Below are 14,507 nucleotides of genomic sequence, written 5' to 3'. Positions count from 1 at the left end.
GCCCTCTGCAGTAATGCAGTATCAACTGTCGAGAAATGAACTTCACCTTCCGAATAGTTGTATGTGGCAAAAGAGATGCACATTTCTGAGTTGCAATGAAAAATGTCCAAAATATTATTGTTTAGTATTCAAATCATGGTGCATTGGTGCTATAACCATATCCTCTGAGACTACTATAATTTGAGGGAGGGGCTTTATTTCATAATGGCTGTAACATTTAAAAGAAAAAAAAATGCACCAAACGCATAGAAAGTTGTGTAATTTCTTCGTCTGATAAAACATAGAACTACCGTACATATGGGCCTTAAAAAATATAGTTTTTATTTAGCTTACTCCAGGTAGCAGAGGTTTAAAAAGTAATTTCCCGTTATTTGAAGGCTTTGGTATTTTTTTATGCAGATAGCATTTATGTTCTTACAATGGTTATGGCTAGGAAGCTTTTTGATCCGCTATCTCAGTCATTCGATTATGGCCTCTTCCATGCTACTTAATTTCACCAAGTTTGCTTCCCCAAGACTCCGATTGATCCCCAGTCCAATCCACGTTCAATAGGCCCTTTGGATCTATTATATGCAATCCTCCCCCCAAAAATCAAAGTTTGCTTAGAGCAATGTTTATAAACCTTGGCAATTTTAAGACGTGAGGACTTCAATTCCCAGAATTCCCCAGCTTGCTTTGTTGGCTAGGGAATTTTGGAAGTTGAAATCCATGCATGTTAAGAGTTCCTGAGGTTGAGAAGCATTGCCTTAGAGTTGCAGAGTATTTGAAAGCTGCAACAAATGTCAGCTGCAAACATCTGTTTAAAATATTTAACATACAAACAGTATCACACTTGAACATCCACGCTCATCCCTGAACATAAGAGAATAAATTACTCGGCTGTATGTATTTGTTTTTCAAAACTATAATTCCAGCATATTGTATTGTTTCTATTGTTGTCTATATACATTATAACTATGTCCAGGTTTGCTTTTCATGCTTATCGGGAAGGTAAACTTTTCATTTTGATATATGTATTGGTCACTGATGCATGGTGTGTATACTTTATGACAGAAAAACAGGGAAAGTCGATATTTGAATGAAATACTGTCAGGGAGTCAAAATGCTATCCAGAATTCTTTTATGCCATAAACAACTGATGCAAGGTTATGCACATATTATGTAAGGGGATGTGGAATAGCTCACAATTGTAATAAGTCATAACTTGGTTAGTCATGGTTTCAGGAACTGGCTGAGAGATGAGTTGGAACCAGATATTCATTCAAAACTATTCCAGTATGGTTTTGCACAAGTCTAAATTCACACATATGTCACCTCTCTTGTGGAAACTTCATTAGTTGCCGAGTTGTTTCTAGATGTTGGTTATCATTTTAAAGTCTTGGGTGGCTTATAACCAGGTTATTTCTTTTCCCCAGTTACATCTATCCGACCCACTAGAATCTAGATCATGGAGGGAGGATATGTTATGAGTCCCCCCTCCATTAAGGAGGTACATCTACTGGACCAAGAAGAGCTTTTTTCTGTGGTCTCAGTGGAACATTATCCCTACAGATAAGAATGCCCCCTACCTTGTCACTCTTTCAAAAGGCCCTTAAGATATGGTTTTGTCAGCAAGCCTTAGGATCCCAAGCTGATATGGAGCCCATCAAGTGTTTTGTCTGAATGTTGCCATAAGGAGTGGGTGGGAGTATATTGGGTTTTGTATTTGGGATCTTATCTTTGTCAACTGGAGTCACCAGGAGTTGGGCAGCCATATAAATATCCTTAACAAACAAGATATTGCCCTATGCTATAAATTATGATTTACAAACCTCAAAGGCCAAAATCAAAGAAATCAGATTATTGCTTAGTCAATGTGTGAATATATACAGACATATGTGCACATCTTCATATGAAAGATATGACTATGATAGGAGATAATCATTTGAGCAAAAGCAGTTCCTACATCATACAGGTCTCTAGGAATTTAATATTTTTGTGTAATTTTGGAAATAAAAATTACCAAGTAGCTGCATTTAGCTACTTAGGACTCAGAAGACCTTCACTTCCATTAAATAATGATAATTTGACAGAACCAATCATTATTTGCACAGGTAGCCTGCACATTGGAAGCCTGTCCTAAGAAAAGGCTAGTAAATGCATATTTTAGCCTCTTGCCAGCTTTCAAATCCAAAAATAGAATAAGTACTTACAATGTTTACATGAATCCATCTTCTCACAGTTGCTTTTGGATTGGGTGGTAAGATTTGCTAGCCTGTTTTGCATAACAAAATTGAGAGCCAGATTGGTCCAGTGGTTAAAATGCTGGACTGGAAACCATTAGTTCTGGTCTTCTCTTAGGTATGAAAACCAGCTAGGTGAATTTGGGCCAGTCATTCTCTCAGACCAACCCACCTAATATGGTTGTTCTTGGTTCATTCAAGACCACAATGCTTTAGACCAGTAATGGCGAACCGTTTAGATACCAAGTGTCCAAAAACCGCCCTGCCCCCCACCCTGCCCGCCCACAGGGCCACCTATTGCCTCCATGGCCTGCAGGCGGCCCTGCAGCATCATGGCAGCCACGCCCTCTGCCCATGCCCCACAGCATCATCTGTGCATGACGGGGCGCAAGGGCAAAGTCTTGTCCATGCTGCCCAGCTGCCATGTCCTTGGCTGTGCTGCTCCGCGCAGGCCGTGCCCGGGAGCGACTCTCCTCCGGGGGGGGGCTGCTGGTGAGGAGGGGGCTGCAGGGGAAGGCAGGACTGGGGTGAGGGCTCTGCATGCCACCTCTGGAACGCGTGCCATAGGTTCGCCAGCACTACTTTAGACCATAATGCCACACCTAGAACACCTCAAACTAGTTTAACATAGTCTGACCAGCATACTCCACAGGGGAAGCAGAATGTTCTGGAGTTCAGAATGTTCTGCTCTTGAAATTCCTGAATCGTGTATATTCTTGCTTTTAAGTAAATCAGAGTAAGTGAAACAAAGCAAGATGGATCCTTGAACACTGTTAAATTTCTGCCATGTTTGCAAGTGAAAATTAAGGGCTAATATGTTTTAACTCATGATTACTATATTGAAAATTATTCACCATTTCTACCCTCTTTTTAATGCTGTAGCCCTTCCAAGGGCTTTCCTATAATCTTTTTGAACTCAATCCATCCACTTTATCTGACTTCTTCCCCTTCTGCTTCTCCCTCAACCTTGCCACATATAGCTGTTTTCTTCATGTTCCATCCATTCATATTGCCAGCGAAAATATCAGTTAGTAATTTGTGTAATCCAACTTTAGTTAATATTCAAATATTTCCCCTCAAATAAGCTTTGGAGCACAGACTAATATTCTTTGCCGTTTGTGAGCATCAGACTACTTAAAGGTCCTTTCTGCAAAAGAGAAAATATAAGTGGTCCCAGGATGCTATTTAACTCCATAACAGGTCAATTTATATGTTAAATACTTGAATGGTATACTGTCAAGGACTTGAAAAGCCCATACCTCGGAAACTTGACATATACAGCATTTAAGTAAAATAAATCTATTCTTGTAGGCCTGCACAAGGGTAATTTGATGCTTCTCTAAGCAAGCCATTTCTTCAGGAAGCACTCATAACGCTGCTTTGGGGGCAGCATTTGAAGTGGGGAGGGATGAGGGGAGCTACGGGTTTAAAGCTTGAAATGGAGCCTTGTAAATTAATGCAGTAGATGCTCCAATTCCTTGCTTGGCAAGGTGTTGCTTTGTCTTTTCAGCTCTAACTGTAACCAGGCTCATAATACTTATTGCAAGAACGTCTGGGAGTTAGAATAATGGACTTTAGTGTGGGAAATGCAAGTGCTAGGTAAGCCATAAACTCAGCCTACATTTATCTGCCATTGCTATTGGGTGAAAATAAAAATCAATGGCGTGATTTTCAGCTTTTTAAGACTGCTAAGCGTGCACAGTACACACTGCACCTCAGACTTTAAAAGTGAAAGCTATAAAACCTCTACATGAAAAGTAGTTTTTCAAAAACTAGGGATAATCCCAAACAGAAGATGCATGCATCCTTTACAAAGTCCCATTTATTTATTTATTTTTAAAAAATGAAAATAAGGACCTCCCTTGGCCTACAGTTTAATACCAAGATTCCAGGATTTGTCTCAGTTATCCTATGCATGTGCACATGTATACCTATATGTATACGTAGAAACTCTTTTACAATAGCCAGCAAAGATCTCATTTGAGGCATATATAATTTTGATACATTATGCAAAGACCTGGCTCTCTGGAGAAGTCTATAATTCTGGGAAAAGTGGAAGAAAAGAGAGAAAGACAAGTTGCAAGTTGGATGGATTCAATTATAGTGGCGATGGAAGATCTAAAGGACCTTGCTGAGAAAAGATCATCCTGGAGTAAATCTATGGAATAGCAACATTATGGAACATAATCAACCAATGAAGCTAGCAGAGAAGAATTTAGCCTAGACAGCTTATGACACTAAGCTAACAAGGGATGGAAGCAAAACAGCATTTTAATACTGCACACAAATCATTTGATCATTTCTACTCTAACATTAACACGCACACTATTTTTTGGGGGGGGGAATCACGGAGAGGACACAGTAAGGCAGTATTAAATACAGCTACCCTGTCATCAGCATACAGTCCTCCAAACACAAGTTTGGTGAAAGAACCTGAATATAATTACAATGAGTTCCATGCCTGGAGTTCTGGAATTTCTTATACCAGCATATTATTTTCTGTGTCTTGTGGCAAAATTAGAACTAACAGTTCTAATTACTCTGTGAATGTTAATTATTCCACATTCCCTTAAGAAAATGCGTGCCCTTTATGAGTGATCCCTGTCTCTCTTAGCTCCAATTTCTTTCTTCACAACTTACTCAATCTCACTGTGTTAAAATAACAATTAGCTGTTTGATACCACCTGCATATGAAAGTTGCCCCATTGGATTTCAAATGGTGTTCCTGTAGTGTCTTCACACTTCGATCTCCACCAACAACAACCCTCACCCCACCCAACTTTACCTGTTAGTGACATCAGTTGCAAATTCTTCCCTTTGAGATTCAAAGGGAATTGAAATTCTTTGATGTGTGCATACTTGTACTGCTTTGATCGACCTTCTATATAAGATTATTAGATGCAGCTTATTTATGGACACTTACAATGAAATATCATCTTTTATTGAAATGTTATGCAAAACTTTATACATAATACATTGATATAAGCAAGAAAAGTCCTCTTGTATAAAATTTGACATTATTCCACATTTTACTCATATTTTTCCTTCTCTCCACTCTATTAAGTAAACCAAGAAAAAACTTGAACACCCACCACTCCCACAACTCCCACCCAATTATATCAAAAGGACCTTGGCTACTTAAGATCTGTGTAACCTTGAAGCTCTTGCTGTGGGTTCTTTGGTGCAATTGACTCAATATAATCTGAGTAGACCTTGGTGCTTTCTGAGCTTGGTTGTTTTCTTACAGACATTTCACTACCCAAAGCAGGTCTGCAAGAAATTCTGCAAGAAAACAAGCAAGCTCCCAGGGCACCAAGGACGCCTCATTTCCACCTGGAGCTACAAATATTCTCCTTTACTGGTATCAATATACCAACTTGCTAGCTTTGAAAATAAATTATCGTTTGAATCCTTTCCAGTTATTGGTGAGTTTTCCACCACATTCTAGCACAGTTGGAAAGATATGAAGCTCTAGTATTTGATGATTCACCTGAGGGTGACAGCCCCAGTTTCCTCCAAGAAAACAGGGGCCTTTATTCATTTATTCAACCCAAGACTCTGTAATGTGCAGAAAACATAATCGTAAGGACAGAAGGAAGAACCTCTACCAAGACAATGGGGAAATAAAATAAATCTGAATCTGGGGCATATTCCAAGCAAATGGCTGAGATAAGAAAGACCCTGCTTATTCTCATGATAATAAAGGGAGAAAAAAGAAGTATTTCAGCCATGGAAGATTCTGTTATTGTAGCCATACAATAAAAGTAAGCACTAGCATTTATGACTTGGTTTCCTAATCCTAGTACCTTGACATCCCATAGTACTTCTTTACTAAGATGGTATAGCGGGTGTCCTTGTTGCGTGCTTAGGTATTTGCAAGTTTTACATTTATGAGTGAGCTGCTGTGTATATAATTGCCTGAAGAGTTCTTAGGAAAGTTACCCATGGCTACCACATTTTGAACTCCAAAGAAATATATAGATGGAAATATCAACAAGGTTGCTGGATGGAGTGACAAAATATTGCAAGATTCTTTTTCTTTTTAATTCTGGTAGATACTAACTCTGCTTGTGTGAGAAATAAAATACTGTGAACTTAAAGTTCACCACATCTATGAAATAAGAAAATATGGAATTTCACTTAGTTAAATGACAGACTATTGCCACCTCCCTCATTGTTTTTTACACCAATATGTTCACCAGCAGAATAAAATGTATTTCTTCTGCCTGCTTAAAAATATAGTAATTCAGAAAAAAAACACTGTATGGACCAGCCATGCTGGCTCAGGAATTCTGGGAGTTGAAGTCCACAAGTCATAAAAGAGCCAAGGTTGCCTACCCTTGGACTAGGCCAGGGGTCGGCAACCTGAAAAAGGAAAAGAGCCACTGGGAACCGGTTCCATCACACATAAAAAAAGTGGGAGCCGCGTGCGTGCGTCCATGCACGTGCATGCGCAAAAAATGTTTTGCGCATGCGCAAAATGGTTTTTTCTTGAGCATGCACGGACGTGCGCAGTTGCCATTTTTTTTAATGTGTGATGGAACCGGTTCCCGGTTGCGCGACGTCGACGGCCCGTTTGCAGAGCTACCGCCTTCGGCAGCCTGCAAACGTGCCACGGCAGCTTTCCCAAAGAGCGGCGCCGCTGCCCATTCGTGCGGAGGTGCGCGCGCACCTCTCCAAAGGTTTGGGGAGTTGTGCACGCACCTCCGCTCGTTCGGAGAGGTGCGCGCGCACCTCTCGGAATGGGAAGCGGCGCCGCTTGCTAGGAAAGCTGCCGCGGCCCATTTGCAGAGCTGCCGCTTTCGGCAGCCTGCAAACATGCCACAGCAGCTTTCCCAAAGAGCGGCGCCGCTGCCCGTTTGCGCAGAGGTGCGCGCGCACCTCTCCAAAGGTTTGGGGAGGTGCGCGCGCACCTCTGCCCCCTTGGAGAGGTGTGTGCGCACCTCCGCCCACTTGGAGAGGTGCGCGCGCACCTCTCCAAATGGGCGGTGCCACTCTCCATTTGGAGAGGTGTGCGCGCACCATTGCCCGTTCGAAGAGGTGCACGCACACCGGGCGGCTGGGAGCCGCAGGAGACGGCTCAAAGAGCCGCATGCGGCTCCGGAGCTGCGGGGTGCCGACCCGTGGACTAGGCCCATGATGACATTTATCTTTCAACTGCAAAGAAATAGTCAAAAGATTCTACCAGTTCCCTCAAGTCTGAAGTGTCCTGACCTCTCCAGGACACTTACCTTATCCAGCTGCAATTACAGATCAGATTACAAACAGGCCCAGAAGGGGAACTGGATATACAGTAAGGGCTTCAGGCCCAATCAAAAGACTTGAAATACAGTAATGGCTTCAAAAACACATTTTGTTTTCTTGAGTTTGTGGAGAAGGAACCCTTGGTTGTTTACACTTAGACAGTCTTCTCTTTAAAACAGTATTCTAAAACCTGTACCTACCAAAAGCTGCCTGTTCCTCCAAAGAGCCATGCTTGTTGGGAACTATCAAAGCTGATATTCTTACACAGCACCAGGCTGGAAAGGGCCATGTTACAGCTTAAAAAGTTGAGACTTCACAGAATTGGCTTTCCAAGCCACTGAGATACTTTCAGGAGATTGACTTACTCTGATCAAAAACAGCTTTTCAGACGCTTTTTAACTAGCCCAGGGGTAGGCAACCTTGGCTCTTTTATGACTCGTGGACTTCAACTCCCAGAATTCCTGAGCCAGCCTGGCTCAGGAATTCTGGGAGTTGAAGTCCACGAGTCATAAAAGAGCCAAGGTTGCCTACCCCTGAACTAGCCTGAAAGGGTTTATTTCAATTAACACTAGTTTCTTGCAGTTTAATCATACAGAAGTCACTGTAGTCATTAAACAATCCAGTTTCAGCTAAATTCAGAAGTGCAATCCCAGTTCATTTCGCTTCTTAGGATTACAGGATTATACTGGCGAAGGTAGCCAGCTGGCCTCAGCATTACACTTTATCTTCCTTTTCTGCCTCCCTCAGGCCTGCCAACAGGTTTCTCAAAAAAAAATCTTTGGACAAAAAAAAGGACCACATCGACTGGGAAGTTTGCCACTGCAGACCCAGTCATTAATTAGAAAGCAGCTCAGCCCCTTTTCTAAACAAAAAGACACAGCACTTGGACACCAAGAAACAATACACACAGAGAAAAAGCTGTTGCCAAGCCTAACCCAGGATAACTTGAAATCAATCAAATCTGAAAATATTTTTTCAAGCCACATCTTTTTTTCTAAAACCAAAGCTATATGCTGGCTGGCCTTTCTTTTTTTTCTGATAAAGATACAATCATTTAATTCACATCCTGAACAAATCTGAGAAAAAAAATTGATTGAAGAAAAACCATTTTTTGATTTTAGAAAAACCACTTTTTCCCCCACCAGGGTTATAAAATGAACACTGCATCTTGAACGGGACAAATCAAATTATTAACTTTGTGTGTAGAAACCAACTATATTTATTTGAACCATCTTTTCATCATATTGGTATTTTATTAGCTACATGTGGAGCAGATTATGAAAAACGTTGTTTATAGCACTTGGGCATATAATAGTGCATAAGACACACATATGTTTCCAAACCTGTTTCTCATTGCCAATACAAATAGTTTTCTACATCCTTCAGTATGGGGACACTGTGATGGTTGTAACTGCAATCACTTGTTATATGTTACTTTTTTCAGCACCATTGTAACTTGAAATGGTTACTAAATGAATGGTCATAAGTCGAGGACTACCTGTATTTTAGTACATTATGGTAAGATAGCCTTTAACAAGTCACAGTTACCTGTTGGTGGCAGGTATTATTAGAAAGGGCCAAGTGACCAACAGCAATAGCAATAGCACTTAGACTTATATACCTCTTCGCAGTGCTTTACAGCCCTCTCTAAGCGGTTTGCAGAGTCAGCATAATGTCCCCAACAATCTGGCTCATTTTACCAACCTTGGAAGGATGGAAGGCTGAGTCAACCTTGAGCAGGTGAGACTCGAACTGCCAAACTGCTGGCAGCTGGCAGTCAGCAGAAGTAGCCTGCAGTACTGCATTTTAACCACTGCGCCACCAGGGGAGTTAGCTGCTAGGGAAGAAAGGCACTGATTTCCTCAAGGACTCCAATCCCCACAATGTAGCTCTGTCTACCTCTTATACCAGGGCTTTTCAACCAGTGATATGGGTACCACCTGTGGTACATTGGCACCTGGCAGGTGGTACGCGACCATCCTAGAAATGTGGCAGCGGGGGAGGGGAATGAGCTGTACCGGTGGCAGCACCACACAAGCCTGAGTGAGAGATGGCTGGAGCTGCAGGGCTGTCAGGGCTCAGCGAAAGTGCCAGGATCAGCGCCAGGCTCCAGCTGGAGCTCGGCACTGATCCTGATGCTTCTGTTGAGCCCACAAGAAGCACCGATCAGCTGGAATGTTGCAGCATCTCCAGGGTCTTGTGATTTACATTCAGATGCTTGGCAACTGATTCATATTTATGACGGTCAGTGTCCCAGGATCATGTGAAGTGACCAAAACCTGCTGCAACCACCCAGCAGAGGGGGGGTAATAAAAACCAAATACCCCACCCCCGCTGCCAATCCTCAACAGAAATGCTCACAATGAAAACCTCGGACAGGAGGAAGAGCGCCGCCGGACAGGCAGGCAGGTGTCTTGCTCGGCTGTGGCTTGGGGGGACTTTTTTCAGTGCCATTGTAACTTCGAACAGTCACTAAGCGAACTGTTGTAAGTCGAGGACTACCTGTACTTCATCACTTTTTTTCCTTTTTTTTTGGTCATCACGTTTTTGACACCTTGCTAGGTGACTGGTGGTACTTGGATGCTGCCATATCCTAAAAGTGGTACAATGGGTGAAAAGGTTGAATAGCCCTATCTTATACTACTCATTTACAAAACAGACAATGGGAGATGGATGCTGATTTAACTATCATATGTTGAAGACTATTTCCCCAATGAATATATATAATACTCTCCTACACAGTCTTAAATTCCACCATGTCTTAGTCACACAAACATAAGGATATTGCAAAATGCAAAAAAAAAAATCATCTCAATTTTACCATTCCAGACATCAAACAAGAAAAATTAACTTGGATGTTTCACATGCATCCGTGTATTCATTTGGTTCCCCTTTTCCAGGAAGAAAATTAGACTCGTGTCATTTGAATTCTACTTAACATGTTTTCATTCTTTCATTAATGCTCCTTTTATCCTGCTAGCCCAAGGAAGACATATCTAAAATCAAGAGGAACAAACAATTCACTTCACCCTAGAATAGGACAAAAACCTATGGAATTAATTTGAAAAGGTCATACCTCAAAAAAGACAGCATTTTTTAAAAAACCAAGGCTTTGCAAGGACATGGGCATGGTAAGCAAAGTTCAGCTACTTTTCATTTCTGTAGAGACCTATGTTGAAAGCTGAGCCTTAATCTCTAGCAATTCACATTCTACAGCTGCACACCCATTCACACCTTTCTACATCACCTCTGATACTGCAATGGCTTTTGGAGAGGAAAAAAAAGGTCCTCCCACCCCCCCCCCAAAAAAAAAGATCTGGAAAACATAGTAACATGAGTATGGAAAAAGAAAGGTCAACCTGCAAAAACCAAGTCCTCTTTCTCATGCTTCTATTTCATACTCTCCCATTTGCGGGACTTAAATGTTCATCGTGCCCAGAATTACAAGAACAGTACCAATCTTCTGGAGTGAACCCTATCTCACCTAGTGAGGTTTTTCCACGTTTCCTCACAGGATCAAATTCAGCTATTATCACATGCTTTAAAGCAGGGGTAGGCAACCTTGGCTCTTTTATGACTCATAGACTTCACGAGTCATAAGAGAGCCAAGGTTGCCTACCCCTGCTTTAAACAAACCCTCAGGAGTAATTACTTAGAATTATGTGCAATTATGTCTAATTTCTGGATACAAAAATGGATGTATTTGCTATTTTTTCTGCAAAGGCATGTGATTGGGCAATGGCTGAGCTCTCAGTTAAGCAGGCCTCCAGACTCCAAACTAATGGTTACTCAAAGTATGGTCAAGCTGAGTCTTCCCTTGTATAGAGTACACAAATTAAATATTATCTCCAAAAGGGAGAACAAAATAATGGTTGTCTCTCTCTATCATATTTTCAGATCAATAAGAAAAAGCCAAAGAAGAGGGAGGAATCTTTGGCAAAAGTCCATTCTTTGAATAATGCCCCCCCCCAAAAGGAGGAAGTCATTCAACTCCAATTTAAAGGAAGCATTGCCATAATGTTTAGTTCCTTTTAAGCCCAGCTAAAATGAAGCTGTCATGTGTCAAATAACGAAACAGTATTAGGCATCTATCAGACACCTGTTGCTCCTCAGAAGCAATTCCAAAACCACAAGATGTACAAATTAAAATTTTGCTGAACCAAGCAGACACTTGGTGCTCATTTCTGCATGGAAGAAGCACAAAACTTTTGATGGCTCTTATAGGAATCCATACTGTGTCTGTTGTTTGGTTTTAATGATTTTGTTACTGTTTTATTGGTTGCAACCCATAATCCATTGGGAACAGGGCAACTTCCAATTTCTAAAAAAATTAAATACAGCCCTTTTTTGAATGTTGTCACATTTTTGAACATCCTCTTGCTTGCTTCTACTTCTTCTAGCCCAACATCCCCCTCCCCTGCAGTATCGCCTGGCTTTAGTAAGCCAACCTGTAGATACCTTCAAAACAGCAAATGGGGACTTTCACATCTGCATTATACACCAGGTTCAAGAAGGCAGGTATGACAACTTCTGCTATCATCTTCACCACCCCAACTACAACACAACACAAACCCTTCTGAAGAATAATACAAAAGAGACAAGGCCCAATTGCCAAACTTGCCTTAGTGCTGATATCTTCCCGCTTGGTCCCTGGTTTGCTTCTTCTCAATTTTATAGAGGGAGATCGAAGTAAATTTTTTATTCTGCTCGTTATTGTGGAGCCTTCAACCGACATCATAACCTTAGTGGGGAGGTAATACAGTCCCCGCTCAAATGCCTTCCCCAAAGAAGTTCAGGACAGCTTGATTTCACATCACTTTCGGGAGACTCCAGGCCTTCTTCTTTCACTTCATCATAAGGCTTCCACTCCTGGACACATCAGCTCTGCAATATGGCTATGCAGAGTTCTTCTTAGGTTAGTTCAAGATCAATATAGACCTTTGAGAAATGAAGTGGGGGGGGGGGGAGAAAGAGAACTAAGGTAAAATAATATAATCTTACAGGCATCTTATTCAGAATTCATGTAAAGTCACCACCATTCCCACATTGCCTACAGTTTACAAAACGTGGCTGTTTTAAAAATGGATGTGTGCATGTGACTGTAATACAAAGATCAAAATTTGAAGACAAGCCACGGCTTTGCAGGTGAGGGACAATCGCTCCTAACAACTGAATGGGTATGTTCAGACACTGAACCGCAAATGAATCAACCACATTTCACTAAGCATGTGGTCCAAATCCAACTTAATCTAATCTTAATCTATAATTCAAAGCCATGCAAATCTAGAAAATTGAATTCCTTAATTCCTGATGTAGTTTATTATAGATCTTTATAAAGGTAGCTTAATAAGTCAAACCATAATACTTGGCCCCGGGAATCCTTATTTTAGAGATGAATGCTTTGCAAATTTCCAAGGAAATTCCTCCATGCTACTCTGCGTGGAGTAACAACTCACTGTTGTTGCAAATGCTTAAGGTTACCCTTTTAAGAAACAGAAATCAGATACCTAAGCCAAGTAAACCAAAATAATACCATTGGCAATTAGATCAACTCATGGGTTTTGAGCTCAGCTTTCAATACAAGTGGGCATTTTTCAAGCCTAAAGACGATTTACTATTTCAAACACTTCACTTACGCATTAAAAAAAAGAGAATCACGACCATCCAAGAACATCAGGCTTCAACCCACAAAACCATGAATGACTGTGAAGTCAGTTAAGAAACTCGACGGAGATTTCCGAACCAGAAGTTTGCGTAAAAACCTCTTTCCCATCCGCGAAGGCGAGAAACGCACAAAGGCAGGTCGAATAGAGTCACGCAGAAGCCGTTCCAGCTTTTTCAGGCCAACAATAGGATGACGAGGATGGAGAAATCGGCGACTAATTCAGTCAGACCCCATTTGCTCGCCCTAAAACCACGAAACGCAGCTTCTCGCTTTCAAAGAAGCCCCCTCCAACCTTGGTTACCTTGGAAAGGAGGCAACGGCGCTCCGGAGCGGAAGCGTAAAAAAAAAAAGCCCTCTTTCTCCCCCCCCACCCCCAGTTCTCGTCCATGCAGCCGGGTTTCGTCCTTTCACCAGCCAGGGTCGCATTCAAAAGCGCCCTCGCCTTCCCGGCGCTGCCGCCTGCCGCCTTTCTTCTCTCCCCGGCTCGGCGGGGCTTTGCGGGCTTGCCAAAGACGCGCGAGCGGGGGGCCGCCGGGGAAGCTCCTCTAGAGGCTCCGGCGCGGGGGAAGCGAAGGAGGCGAGGGGTGGGAGAAAAGGGCTGCCTTCCCGCTTCGAGGCTGCTCGCTTGCAGCCAGTCCTCGCTCCTTCACGCCCGCTGACAGCAACGGCTTGGCCAAGTCGCCGGATCCCCCGTGCCGGGAAGGCTGCCAGCCCGATCCCCGCCTCCCCGCCGAGCCCGGGCTCCAATCCTTTGGGTCGTCCCCTCTCCTTGGGCTCCTCCTCCGCCTCGTCTTCGCTCAGCTGTTTCTTCTGGGCAAGTCCCAAGCTGGCGACCCCTCTCTGCCGTCCGCCGCCCCCCCCCCGTGTATATCCCTCTGGGGGAGCTCGCCGGGCTCTGACAGCGCCGTCCCCGCCAGCCAGCCAGCCGGATTCCGCGGAGGCTATGGTGGCCTAGGCAGACCAAACCACCAAACGGAGACGGGAATCGCCTGCGGGACCGCCCGCCTGCCTCGATTTCACGGCGTCGATTTCGGCGGGGAGGGAGAGGGGGAATGGATTTCTCGACCGCAGAGCTCCTGCAGGAAGAAGGCGGCTCCTTCCTCGGCGGGGGAGATGCCCAGCCAAGGCTTTGCCCGCCCTCTTTTTTTTTGGCTGCTGGCTTGATTCGGCAAGCAAAAAGAAGCTTGCCCGTTGTTTCCGGAGCACCTGGACGTGTTTTTACGAGCCGCGGGGCGGCCGAGCCACGGGCCCGTCTGAGGTCTCTGGTAGATTGTTAGCGGCGTTATCAGGTGGGGTTGCCAACTTTTTTCTCCAAACCTCTGCAAGTATCCTCTGCTGTAAGAAATGTATGGAATGCAGGAAAATAAGACACACCC

General features: G+C 43.1%; 1 protein-coding gene across 2 annotated transcripts in view; it reads right to left on the bottom strand.

The window, feature by feature from the left end:
• MAPKBP1 (mitogen-activated protein kinase binding protein 1) overlaps positions 1–13,962 on the bottom strand; it is a 135,100-nt gene extending 121,138 nt beyond the window's left edge. For both annotated transcript variants that reach the window (XM_081312655.1, XM_081312656.1), the window contains exons 1-2: positions 13,103–13,962; positions 12,088–12,404 (exon numbers count right to left, since the gene is read on the bottom strand). In XM_081312655.1, coding sequence (XP_081168781.1) covers positions 12,088–12,204 — 117 coding nt within the window. In that variant the 5' untranslated portion in view covers positions 12,205–12,404; positions 13,103–13,962. The remainder of the gene's footprint in view (positions 1–12,087; positions 12,405–13,102) is intronic.
• Positions 13,963–14,507: the final 545 nt, after the last annotated feature.

The sequence above is a fragment of the Vipera berus genome (genome assembly GCF_964194415.1).
Source record: "Vipera berus genome assembly, chromosome: 1".
Classification (NCBI taxonomy): Eukaryota; Metazoa; Chordata; class Lepidosauria; order Squamata; family Viperidae; genus Vipera; species Vipera berus.
Note: the sequence above shows the minus strand (reverse complement) of the source record. Positions and strands in the feature narration are given on the sequence as shown.